Source organism: Coffea arabica, chromosome 4e (genome assembly GCF_036785885.1).
Source record: "Coffea arabica cultivar ET-39 chromosome 4e, Coffea Arabica ET-39 HiFi, whole genome shotgun sequence".
NCBI classification, from domain to species: domain Eukaryota; kingdom Viridiplantae; phylum Streptophyta; class Magnoliopsida; order Gentianales; family Rubiaceae; genus Coffea; species Coffea arabica.
The window spans coordinates 2,439,000-2,452,226 of NC_092317.1; the positions used below are offsets into that span (position 1 = coordinate 2,439,000).

At 37.9% G+C, this 13,227-nt stretch overlaps 3 protein-coding genes across 5 annotated transcripts; 2 read left to right on the top strand and 1 right to left on the bottom strand.

Annotated features, from left to right (window-relative positions):
- Positions 1-1,707: 1,707 nt before the first annotated feature.
- LOC140005901 (glyoxylate/hydroxypyruvate/pyruvate reductase 2KGR-like) lies at positions 1,708-7,141 on the top strand. 2 transcript variants are annotated; one of them, XM_072047117.1, is made up of 2 exons: positions 1,708-2,229; positions 6,349-7,141. In XM_072047117.1, the coding sequence occupies exons 1-2, from the start codon at positions 1,798-1,800 to the stop codon at positions 6,865-6,867; spliced, it is 951 nt and encodes a 316-aa protein (XP_071903218.1). In that variant the 5' UTR covers positions 1,708-1,797; the 3' UTR covers positions 6,868-7,141. The 2 variants fall into 2 exon arrangements, with proteins under 2 accessions (XP_071903218.1, XP_071903219.1); XM_072047118.1 differs by lacking the exon at positions 1,708-2,229 and adding an exon at positions 3,829-4,401.
- A 1,433-nt stretch (positions 7,142-8,574) lies between these two features.
- On the top strand, positions 8,575-11,092 carry LOC140005899 (glyoxylate/hydroxypyruvate/pyruvate reductase 2KGR-like). Of its 2 annotated transcripts, XM_072047116.1 has the most exons (3): positions 8,575-9,199; positions 10,127-10,657; positions 10,898-11,092. In XM_072047116.1, exons 1-2 carry the CDS (start codon positions 8,663-8,665, stop codon positions 10,643-10,645), a joined length of 1,056 nt encoding a protein of 351 aa, XP_071903217.1. In that variant the 5' UTR covers positions 8,575-8,662; the 3' UTR covers positions 10,646-10,657; positions 10,898-11,092. The 2 variants fall into 2 exon arrangements, with proteins under 2 accessions (XP_071903217.1, XP_071903215.1); XM_072047114.1 differs by lacking the exon at positions 10,898-11,092 and having other exon boundaries at positions 8,578-9,199; positions 10,127-10,786.
- Positions 11,093-11,492: 400 nt separating this feature from the next.
- LOC140005903 (dynein light chain 1, cytoplasmic-like) lies at positions 11,493-12,232 on the bottom strand. Its single transcript, XM_072047121.1, has 2 exons — positions 11,946-12,232; positions 11,493-11,839 (listed from the first exon to the last, which is right to left on the bottom strand). Exons 1-2 carry the CDS (start codon positions 12,081-12,083, stop codon positions 11,681-11,683), a joined length of 297 nt encoding a protein of 98 aa, XP_071903222.1. The 5' UTR covers positions 12,084-12,232; the 3' UTR covers positions 11,493-11,680.
- Positions 12,233-13,227: the final 995 nt, after the last annotated feature.

Below are 13,227 nucleotides of genomic sequence, written 5' to 3' on the forward strand. Positions count from 1 at the left end.
ATCAGGAGGATCCCATAATAATTTGAGTTCCGATGGCATGCTCAAACTCACCTTTGCTAGAACGACTGCACAAGAATTCCCTTCTCTCCAAAAGTGATTTAATCTGTTTTTCCAATCATGACTAAGTAAGTAACTCATGAATACGCCAAATGAGATTACAGTGCACCTACCTGGTTCTTTCCTTCTTGTACCAATTGGGGTCTTAGCATGGAGTCGAAATCCACCTCTACCCGTCTAAATTTCAGCTCCCAAGTAACAATAGACTTTGCTTACACGTACACCGACCAAAACATGATTGGCTAAATTGGTAACAACATGTCACTTTTTTACAAAAGTCAAAGTGCTGGTGGACGATTTATAAGAAGTTAAGAAAACTTGAAAACGATCAACGGTTAGACATGTCAATGAGTAAGATTTGGATTGGATCCCTTTGATCCTGATCCAGATCCAGACTCATGAAATTTAATTGGATCCTGACCCAGACCTTTATGGGTCTGAAAAAAATAAGTCCAAACCCAAATCCTTATGAATCTGGATATCCAATGGGTACCCGCTGTATTTTTCTAAATACATTAAAGTAAAAATATATTAAAAATATTTAGATTTCAAAAAATATAAACACCATCCAATTTTTATTTTCAAATAACAAAATTAATATTCGAGAAGTTGAATGCAACATTATGAACTCAAAAAATAACTATTATTGACTACTTTGATTTATTTTTAAAATTTCAACTATATCTACGTCCAATCTTTCATTTATTTTTCTACTTTTTTTTTTTGAAAAAGTTTGTGCTAATTACAATAACAATTAGGACTAGATTGAAAAAAGAGAACAATCATGAAATTTTACTGAATTGGATCTAACAACCATAGAATATTAGAATATTTTCTAAATTTGCTAATATAGATATATAATTTAATTATATATACATAGGTCTGATATGAGTATGGATTTGGATATGGATCATAGAAAATCAAACCCTATCCAAATCTACAACTCTTTTACAAGGTCTGAGTTTGGATAGGGTTTGGATTTGAAAAATTAAATCCAAACTTTATCCAAATACATTGGGTTTGGGTTTGGATTAGATCTGGATAAAATCCGATCCATTGACATGCCTACTTATGGTTCTTAGAAGTATACTTGACCCATGACAATCACATTATTGAATCTATCCAAAACTTTTTCTAAAAAAAAAAAAACCGCGAAAAGTGACATGGGTCCATAATTATGATAGTATGTGTTTAGATTAAGATTTTTGAAATTCAGTTTAATTGATTTAGCGTTTTGAAATTCAATATAATTGATTTAGCATTTAGCATTTTTATCTTCCGTGACTTAATCACTCCAAATATTTCTTTAGTTGGCTTTGCAAGTCGTGTTATCCATATTCGTAACCGTCTGTCATAGTATCGTTCGAGCACCTAAACTAAATTGGTTCTAAACCTTTGTCAAACTTTTAATTTTTGTGCCTTTTGAGTCAAAAGTTTTGACGTCCAGTCCACTTTGTCCACCGCTTTCACCATGCTGCATTAAATACTCTTTATCTTGAAGTTGAAGTCAACTTTCCTAGAAGCAGAGTTTTTGTTTTTTTTTCGGTGAAAATAAAAAATTTTCTTACATCCTATGGGCTGCGTGGGCCAACTCGAATCCACACAAAAGCCAGACAACAAGGGGAACTGAACCCATCTCAAAAGTCCACCAAACGAGAGGACGCATCCACCTAACCATTAGCCTCAACGATTAAGCTCGTGTTTCACTATTTACTGCAGACAGCATCGAGCAAGAAGAAGATGGATTCTAATTCTATAGGAGTTTTAATGACATGTCCGATGTCACCACCGTACTTAGAACAAGAACTCGACAGACGTTACCGTCTCCTAAGATTCTGGAAGTTCCCACAAAAATCAGAGCTGTTGAAACCGCATTCTCAGGAAATCCGAGCAGTTGTGGGGAATGCAACCATCGGAGCCAATGCTGAGCTGATCGATGCATTACCCAAGTTGGAGATTGTGTCCTCGTACAGCGTGGGACTGGACAAGATTGACTTGGCCAAGTGCAAGGAAAGAGGGATTAAGGTCACCTACACCCCGGATTTGATAACTGATGATGCTGCTGATTTAGGGATTGCTTTGATTTTGGCTGTGCTGAGGAAAATATGCGGGTGTGATCTGTTTGTGAGGCGTGGACTCTGGAAGAATGGTGATTTCCAGCTCACCTCAAAGGTTTATTTTCTTCCCTCCCTTTATTTCCTCTTCGGCATCAAATGTAGTTGAACTTTCTAGTTGTTTGCTTTTACCATAATAAGCCACAAGCCTATGACCCTTGTGTTGTTCAGGCCTTTTGTGTTTAGTGGCCGTCCATTTCAATTTATTCTTGACCACAAATCGGCTGATAGGAAAGTGAAACGGTACTGTTGCTACAGCGAAGTCACATATTACCAGTGATTTGAATTCTTGACATTTGTTAATCATTTAACAATTTCAACTATCATCTAGAACCTGAAAGAAGAAATGACCTTCAATCTTCAATAGGGGATGAAATTGTTGGCATGAGAGTATTTGTCCTAATAAAATTTTTAACTTGTTAGCACTGTTCTAATTACAACCTTGTGTTTTGAGGATAGGATGAAATTGTGTACTGCACTGCTATGCTAGAAATGCAATGAGGAACTACTCACAGGTAAATAGAATAAATATGATTATTAATCATAGTGGTTGGTCTAAGACCACTGTAAAATTTTCTTGTGCACGCATAAAGGTCTTACTCAATGCACCTCACTTGGTATATAAATTAATAAGTTGGGTGTTTGTATATTTATATGAAACTTTTTCATTCGTGGTGCACTTACTAGTAGCATGATATCTAATAAGGGTATAATCGAGCCGAGTCACTTGAGCTCTATTTGAGTTAAAAAGCTTTACGACCTCGAATTTGAGTTTAAATTTGTTGAACTCTTAAAAGTCAAGTTCGATTTTATTTTGTCTTATTCGAACTCGAGTTCAAACTTATACAAATCGAGCCCAATTCGAGATTAATAGAGTATAAGAAATAAAAATTTATATTTTATATAATTTTAAGCTTGGAATAAAATATATATTTTATGCTAATAAATAACAAAAATTAAGAAAAAATATATATATATATGTGAAACTCGATTGATCTCGATTAAACTCATATATTAGACTCGAGTTCAAGTTTGTCAAGTAGTTCGATCTGCTCGAACTCAATCAACAGAGTTCAAACTTGATTTTTTACCAAAAAAACTCACGAGCTGCTTGATTGAGTTCGACTCTTTTGCACACATAAATTATCTAATAGTCAAATTTGGACAGATATAAAACTTCTCAAAGGAAAATGTTAAACCTGGGGTTGGGGGGGCGGGGTTTGGATTGCTTGCGTGAAAATAGAACAATAGAGTGACGAAATAATTGTACGAATTAATATGGATTGTCTGCATGGAATTTCCCTCTTTTTTTTTTTGTGAAAAAACTAATTTTTTATTTCTTCACACATTTTCTTATTTTGTCCCTGTCCTCGTCCTTTTGTCTTTCATCTCTTCTTCGAGAATTCCTCCACGGTGGTACCAACACCTAACAACCAATCACAAGACACCAAAACATATTGGGAAAAAGGAATTCCTTCCCCAGCTCAAGCCACCCACGATAGAATTAAAAATAAAGATAAAAATAAGAAAGCAAATACTGACAGAAAATCCCGGCGGCATCCCATCTGTATCTGTTGGTTCATAACGGGCGTCACCACCTCCCCAGCCTGTGGTGGGCTCTCAAAAGCTGACCACAACTCAGTGTACTTACCCCCAACTCCCCAATCCTATTGGAATTTCGAGCAATTAAGCTCCCATATATATATAAAACAGATACTAGTATTGTAACAACCCCACACAATTGACTCTTTCCCTCCCGTTCCAAACAAAAAAAAAAAAAAGAGAAAAAAAAACGAAGAGAGTAATAATGGAGTCAATCGGAGTTCTGATGATTTGTCCAATGAATTCCTACCTAGAACAAGAATTAGACAAACGTTTCAAGCTCTTCCGCTACTGGAATATTCCACAGACGCAGCAATTCTTGAAAGAAAACTCAAACTCAATCCGGGCTGTTGTGGGTAACTCCATGGCCGGCGCTGATGCCCAGCTGATTGAATCGCTCCCGAAGCTCGAGATAGTTTCGAGTTTTAGTGTGGGCTTAGATAAGATTGATTTGAACAAGTGTAAGGAGAAGGGGATAAGGGTCACTAACACTCCTGATGTGCTGACTGAGGATGTTGCTGACCTGGCAATCGGGCTGATGTTGGCGGTTTTGAGGAGGCTTTGTGAATGTGATCGCTATGTCAGAAAAGGATTGTGGAAAACTGGTGATTTTAAGTTGACTACGAAGGTTTGATTCATAATTTTTTCTGACTTGGCTTTTTCGCTTTTCGGGTAATTGGTTTTGGGTTCTGTTGATAATAGTTTGTAAAAGCTAAAACCAAGAAAAGAAGCAATTTTTATGTATTATATTGACATTTCAGCTGACAACAAAGACGTGGGTTCTTGGTATTATATTTTATTAGTTTTAGGGACTTTTGGATAATTGGATTGCTCCGGTTACTGACATGTTACTCTTGTTGCCATGCTCGTCTCTTAACAATTGTTTGGCGAATTGATTCAACGTGCTTAATGCTGCTGAATATTTGCATTACAGTATTAGTATGTTGGAGATTGGAGAACTAAATTAACTGCTAGGGATTTGACTTTCTTTTATCTGTTTTGTTCTCTTTTTGTGTTCTACTACCATATTTCTTGTTCATGGGAGTGATGAGCTTGTCATCAGAAGTTACTAGTGTCTTCATAGTGTCTAATAACATGCTTAACACCAGAGTTTTCCTGATTTTGTTTGCCTTGCAGTTGTTTAGCAACCTCTTTACCTTCTTGAGTTCATAATATTTTGATGTTTGCCATCAAACTTGAATCTCTCTATAATGACTGACCAATCACAGAGAGTAAACATTTATATGTTCTCTTATTGTCCCAAAAGGCATACAAGTAAGGTGCCCGTCCATGTACAGTGGAATTTACTTATAATCAGATCCTGTTTTAGATAGAAATCCTACTCAACGGGGACCATGGTCACATGGCATAGAAGCCGACATACCCTTTTACATCTGAGTCTAGTTAAATTTGTCCTTTCCTTTCACAGTGTGGTTTAAAGGGCCAGTGGCATGTCTAAATATTAGTATTTCTGATCACAATATCTTCTTCATGGTCCTAACAGAAGTGAACTGTGATGTTTCACATGTATTGCTGCTCTTGTTTGTGTAGAGTGTACTGTACTGTTCACTTGTTGTCTAGTATCTTCCTGACTTTCAGGGATTCAAAGGTTGATGTTATGATGTATAGCTTAGACAAAATCCTTGGTTTGCAATTTATGAAGCCAAAACTTCTGATGTTTGATTATGATGCATTCCAAGGTAGCAACTCAAAGAAAGTAGACTATTTTAGTTATGGGATCAAGTCTTAGACTAGAGGTCAGAATTTTCTTGGAGCTGATTTCTAACAGGAGGAGTTTTATGCACAATCTGATAGCACTTGTCCTTTACATACCAATATGGAACTTATTGAACTTTCCTTCTTTTCTTATGAGGATAGATGCTGTTTGTGTCTTGAGTTGCTCTTTACTAACTTGATCCATAACAGTGAGGACAAAAACAGTCTATGCACGACCATCAATCACTATTGCAGCTTTTTGCTTGTAGGATAGAGCAGAACAATAGTAGAAAGTCTTGTGGGCACCATAACTAAACTTCCCAAGTTTACCAAAGGCTAAAAGTTTCATGAATAGAATTTTTAAATTTGATATATCATATTTTTCTTTCCTATCATGTTCATCGAGGGGGATTTTTGAGGGAGGTAGTTGAGCTCAAACCTTCTCGATCCTTGCAATTTTCATCTCACAAACCAAGTCTGTCTGGCTTCTTAGTTTTCATGCTGTTGAGGCTGTTAGATATAATGACAAGTTTTTTGAGTTGTGCTATTTTATTCTTCAGGAATGTGGACTACTTTTCGGATTCTCAGTCTTACTTGTACACGTTGGTCCTTTACAGGGACATGGTCCTTTATGTAGTTGGATTCTGTGATCTCATTGCCATATCGTTCTTTCTATGATATTTGAACACTGTGACAAAACATGTTTTATTTAATTTATAGTGAACTGACAAGCTCAAGTGTTTAGTGAACTGAAAACTGTTTGTTTGTATGCTGTTGGCAGAATATATTCAATTTGGGTATTATGCGCTTTCATGTTTCACTGTTCACTTCTTTTTCTCCATTGTTGCCATCTTTGCAGTTCACCGGAAAGTCAGTGGGCATTATAGGTTTAGGCAGAATTGGCACTGCAATTGCTAAGCGAGCCGAAGCATTTGACTGCCCAATCAGTTACTACTCAAGATCAGAGAAGGCGGATACAAATTATAAGTACTATCCATCTGTCATTGACTTGGCTTCCAACTGCCAAATTCTGGTTGTTGCATGTTCGCTAACTCCTGAAACCCGTCACATAATCAACCGTGAGGTCATCGATGCATTGGGGCCAAAGGGAGTTCTCATTAACATCGGAAGAGGTCCTCATGTTGATGAAGCTGAGCTGGTATCAGCTCTTGTTGAAGGCCGTTTGGGAGGGGCTGGGCTTGACGTGTTTGAAAATGAACCTGAAGCGCCTGAGGAGCTCTTTGGTCTGGACAATGTAGTCCTATTGCCCCATGTAGGGAGTGGGACAATAGAAACGCGTACGGCAATGGCTGACCTTGTCCTTGGAAACCTGGAAGCTCACTTTCTGAACAAACCACTTTTGACTCCTGTAGTTTGATTAAATTATGAAGGTAGTAAATTCATGATTGTGAGGGAGCTTCATTCTTGATGTCAACCATCTTCATCTATTTGATACTGGACACGATTGGCTCCGGAAATTTGGTGTACTATTGATGCATCTTACTTGTAAGTGTGTTTTTTTATGTATCCTTTGATCCTGTCCTGTTTGACTTCGCTTTAGCATTCTCGGGAAACTTTGAGCTACGACAATTTGTTGTTTTCTACCTTCAAATTTGATAAAAAATCTTGTAGTAGCTGTTTGAAAGTTCCAACCTTTATTTGTAGAAATGTCCAAGTGAAACTGGGCTTTAAACCACCACACACACCCCCCCCCCCTGCGGTGTATTTCCGTAATCGGTGAAGTCCAATTTGCTTGGGAATTGTCTATATATTCGCAGGCAGGATGAGGTGATAAGCTAAAACCCTAAAACTATAAGGTCAAACTTGAGTGCACAAGGTACCTTCCTGTGCATCGATGTCAGGATTAGAATTTAGAAGGTTAATTTCATGCACGTGGGCTATTGAGCAACTCAGATGGCTTGCTCTGATCAGTTTGTGAGAGAAATGTGACTTTCAGTTGACTAGAAGTGTCCTATTCAATTTCCATACCCGTTTCAACAATAGGAGAAGTTCTTAGTCTAAATCATATCAAGTCAACTTGTTCATTTGCGTTGCAGTTCAGTGGCAAATCAGTAGGAATTGTAGGTCTTGGCAGAATTGGATCGGCTATTGCTAAGAAAGCTGAGGCTTTTGGCTGTGCAATCAGTTATATTCCCGTCCGAAGAAACTGGATTCTAAATACAAACATTATTGCTAAGTTCTTATTGTTGCATGTGCATGTGCATTAATACATGAAACTCATCACATAATCAATCAGGATTTGATCACTGCATTGGGTCCAACAGGAATTCTCATCGACATTGCAAGAGGGCCTCTCATTGATGAACCTAAGCTGGTATCTGCTCTTCTTAAAGAAGGCCAGTTAGGTGGAGCTGGGCTTGATGTGCTTGAAAATGAACCTGAAGTTCCTGATCAATTCATTGGACTTGATAACATAGTCCTCTCACCTCATGTAGGAACGTGCACGGTGGAACCTCGGAAGGCATTGGCTGATCTTGTCATCTCAAACTTGGAGGCACAGTTTTGTCCACTACTAGGGCTGCAAACGAAGTCCGAGCTCATGATCAAGTCGAATTCAAACTCAAAGATATATATTGGTCGTAAATACTACATTGGCGCACAAATTTTAGTGTCTTGTGAAGCCATTGGAGACTTGAGTGCTGTCTGGTTTCTTTATTTTACGCCATTTATGAACATAACTGGATTTGGGATCATGTTCGAATTCACAAAGCAAATGGATCATAATATAATATGTGGATTAGAAAAAGCACAGGCGTTCTGCGTACGACGCTTTGTTGGTGCCTCTTTTTTTTTTTTTTTTTTCTTTTGCTTTTCTCTTTCTTATTTTGCAGAATACTAACTAGAATTTTATGATAGACCTGCATCAAGAAATTCAAGACAATGTAGAAAAGTGGCTGGGACCAAAAAAAAAAAAAGAAAAGAGCAGATTAATGGATGTAGAGATATTGCCGATGTTACGATCCTCAAAAGGTGTACGCCTTCGAGGTTTGAGCAGGAGATGGAAGGCTTGAACTTTGCCAGTATAGCCAAACAACAGCTTGATTTTGGAAAGTTTAATTCTCGTCACGTTTTCTTTTGCCTTACAGCAAAAGTCGTGGAAAGTAACTCACGCCTTACAAGTGACGTGAAAATCAAAAGCACTAGATATCCGAATGCGTTGGCCGTCGTTTTTCCACAGAAGAAGGAGGAAATTCTCTTCCCCACAAGGCCGCAACCAAAATCTGCATAGAGCCCTTCGAATCCTCAGCGTTGTTTCATCAAAACTTATGGAGAACAAGGGCGTGCTAATGACGTGTCCAATGTCATCCTACCTCGAAGAACAACTCCAGAAACGATTCCGACTCTTGAAGTTATGGGATTCCCAAATGAAAGCTGATTTCTTGAAACAAAATTCACAATTAATCAGTGCAGTTGTTGGAAACACAGTTTTGGGTGCTGACTCGGAGCTCATAGACTCTCTTCCTAACTTGGAAATCGTGTCCAGTAACAGTGTGGGTTTGGACAAAATCGATTTAGTGAAGTGCAAAGAAAGAGGGATTAGAGTCACAAACACCCCTGATGTGCTTACTGATGATGTTGCTGATTTAGCCATTGGGTTGGCTTTGGCTACTTTGAGGAAAATTTCGGTTGCTGATGGCTTTCTGAGAAATGGGTTGTGGAAAAATTCTGATTTTGGTTTGACTACAAAGGTAATATATGTGTAATTCTGTGACCTGTCTTCCCCTTCTCTGAATGGGAAAAAATAAAATAAAAGAAACACGTATGAACACACACTTGTAGGTATATGTTACTCGTCTGTTCGGACTTCGGAGTATTTTGCATTTTGAGTTGTTGCGTGTTTCTTGAGCTCAATTTTGGCAGTGTCAGAATATGAACGTGTATAAAAGTCTGAATTTTGTTTCAAATGGAAAAAGGAATAAAAGAAAATAGTTTGAGATTTCATGAAGGGATGGACACTTTTTGCATTGCCAGCCTTCAGGTGATCGAATTTGATAAGTTCATTTGTCATTGACTTGCGCCGTCATATTCAATGGGGGTATGAGATGGCAAACGTAGTGTTTTGGTGGGTGTAGGAGGCTGGTTACATGTATTCGTTGGTTCATCTAAGGGGCAATATGATTTGGCAAACGAGATCTTGGGTTCCAAGTTCCAACTGGAAAGTATGGGACTTCAAAAAGAGGCACAAAAATGAAATAAAAGCATCAATATGGAAAACGAGATCACCATGGTTCTTGAAAGGATCCTGGTAACTATAAACCTAGGACAGATTTGACCTGGATTTCTAAAAAGTTCAGATTGAGGGATTTGATCGTGGATCTTGGAGTCAAAATGTGCCTCAGGATTCGCTCAGGCTGAAATCCTTTACTTTGAGGTTGATTTCTTGTTTATGTCAATTACGCAGGGCAGTTAAAACATGCATTTGATGCAAAGAAACAGTATAAATGAAAACGTTAAAAATGGCATCTTTGACAAAGGAAAACAGCATCATGATCAATGTATGGGATTTAAATTTTGGTTGCACTTTCTTTCTGTTTGCAAGGCTATTTTCTGCAATAACTTTGCCTTTTACTTGGTCTCTCATATTTGTGTTCTGGTCTACCATATGTTCTTTCCAGTTCAGTGGTAAATCGGTTGGCATACTTGGATTAGGGAGGATTGGTTCGGCGATAGCTAAGAGAGCTAAAGCATTTGGCTGTCCCATTGGTTATCACTCCAGATCCAGAAAACCAAATGCAAACTACAAATACTATTCTAGTGTCATTGATCTGGCTGCTAATTGCCAAATCCTGGTAGTTGCCTGTGCTTTGACAGATGAAACCCGGCACATTGTCAATCGGGAGGTAATTGATGCACTGGGGCCAGAAGGGATCCTCATAAACATTGGACGAGGTCCGCATGTTGATGAACCTGAACTGGTCTCTGCATTGGTTGAAGGCCGGTTAGGTGGGGCTGGGCTTGATGTATATGAAAATGAGCCTGAGATACCTGAAAAGCTATTTCAACTCCAAAATGTTGTTCTTCTCTCTCATGTCGGAAGTGATACTGTTGCAACATGCAAGGCCATGGCTGATCTTGTTCTTGCAAACTTGGAAGCACACTTTCTAGGCAAACCACTCTTGACTCCTGTAGTGTGAAAGCTTATGATGGTATAAGTTTTGTCCTGATCCTTCAATTTTTTATCATTGTTTCAGCACTTGGAATTCTCATAGATTCTGGAACTAATGACTTTGTTAGTTGGCCTGCATGCTGAATCTAGACCAAGAACCTTATTGGTACTTTGAATAGCATCTTTTTATCACTTCTTCTTAGATCTTAGCAAATAATCTACTTTTCCTTTAACTAGTGGTGTAAGGAGGTACTGCATTTCACTTTCTTACACTTTGTAGGTTCAGCAAAATGTGCCTCTATCGATTTTTAAGCCTTGTCGTTGAACTTTCAAGGAGCATTTTGAGGAGACCTTGTAGAGTCATAAAATGATAATCCAATGAGACCTTGTAACGTGAATACTTAATTGCACAGTATGCCCCGTGTATCCCTACACATTGCGCTTAAACTTGAATGAGAGATCAGCAATTCAGCCATTGTAATTGTATTCCTGCAGTCAAGTGCACTCACAATGAGTACCGGTTTTCAAGCATGATTTATCATACATGATGGATCATTGGCTTGATTTCAATTTGTGCATGAACAAGTTGGTGATTATTATCAAGTTTTAAGCTTGGCTCGATGCAACCTACACAAGGGACAGATTAGCTGATTATCTAATCCTACTTAATATCCTCTATGTTTTGTATTTGACACATCATAATTCTTGACAATCTAAACCAGAGAATGATCCCCTGTTCTTATTGCAGCATTGGCAACTAACGGAGTTAAGGGAAGACGGGTTCTGAAACAATTCTGTAGTCATTTATTTATTTATTTTGTATAAATTGTACGAAGATGAGATAGAAACACCAATCAAATGAAGAAACTCAAGTCTTCAAGAAAAAGAAAAGCACTAGTATACTTGTACATTATACATTAACGAGGAATTTAAAAAATATTCTCCACAGCATTATAGGGCTATTCTAACGTCTGAAACTAACAAGGAAACTAGAAAAGAGAAGGATGCTACTTAATATGGACATCCTAAGAAAGCAAGAAGATGAGGGGGGAAAAAAGGCATATCAAGGAGAAGATGAAGGAGAGTTAGCCCCTTTGAAGATGAGGAAGTTTAGTGTCTCCAATGTGAAGTAGATGAAAGTTCCTTTAGTATGGGTAAAGAAACAGCCGAAGTTTGAACCCACCACACACTGCCATCCACTCCCATATCTCCTATCAAAATCCTGCCAAAAAAAAAAAAAGCACCCGCAGAGACACTTCAGATAAACAAACAAGCAGGGGATAAAAAAAAAAGATGGATACTCGACCATCCGAAGGATTAAATCTGACCTTTTTTATGTGTGTAGCAATGGATTTGCAGTCAACAACATCAAAAAGATCTAAAGCTTGAGAAGCAGAAGCCATGGCTTGAATCTGCATCTTCACTGGCATATCAGTGTCCTGTATCAAAGCTTTCCCTTCCAACATGTTTTTTCTCACACAAAAAAGGAGAAGATTTCAGTTGGGATTTGAGGTAATCTGGCCTCCAAGACTCCACCTTTATTGTTGTTTCACCGAGCGAGAGGCAAAATGTTACCAGTATACTGTAACTATAGACTACAATTTCTATATGCTGAGGAGCAACAGATTTGATTGGAAAAAACCACCGGCTTTTCTCTCTCATGCGAATCCCTTTTGGAATGCATATCCGTTTTGGCATCCATCTCTTGGCTTTTGGACGTCTCTTCCAAATGTAAAGAAGCCATTTGATGAGCATTTTTGTGCTGGCACATAGGCCGAGTTTGCTTACTTCACTTTGTGTCGTTTCCTTCCTCACTTCAAGGACTACTGCTTTAGCCCTTTTTGCTTTTGTTCTGGAGCATCCTCTCTCTTTCTCATGTTCATGTGGATAAACACGTTAGGATAAAGTTAGTGCGGTCTGAAATCATCCCAAGAGACTCTGCAGGATTTAGATATGTTTGTACGTAATTCCTAACCAGTTTTTGCTTCCCTAATCTTGCTTCTTGCATTTTGCTGGCCTTCTACCATTTGCTTGCTTTCAAACTATCACTCAAACTTATTTTAGTGCCCTTGCAGTCAAATTTGGCAGGAATTTTTAGGCGTAAATTATGGGCACAAGTAACATCCACCATGTACTAAATGATAAAATATTACTAGATTTTTTTTGTGAATAATATTTTCTTGGCGGGAAACAAGAATTAACGCTGCAATACTAAGTTATTGACGCTCTTAACCACCCTTTCACTCATAACCACTAAAGTTCTCAAAGCTTTTATTATTATCAGTATTATTACTATTTATTTATTTTTTACCTTCCCTGCTAAAGTTCACAGAGCTATCTTCTTTTTTTTTCTCCCTTCCCATCCATGACTACGGATTCGAACCCTAAACCTAATTACGTGAATAACTCTAAGAGCTCTCCTCTGATCACTAGGTCTAACCTCAGTGATTTCACAAAACTATTATAATCCTATGTCCTCATCCCTATGTATTTTCATTCTTGAAATTTTAGATTTTTTCATGATTAGTTAACATTCCAAACGATGCATAGATCAATAAAGGAAGTTTTATATATGTCTATAACTTTCAAAATTACAGCGTCTATTTGATA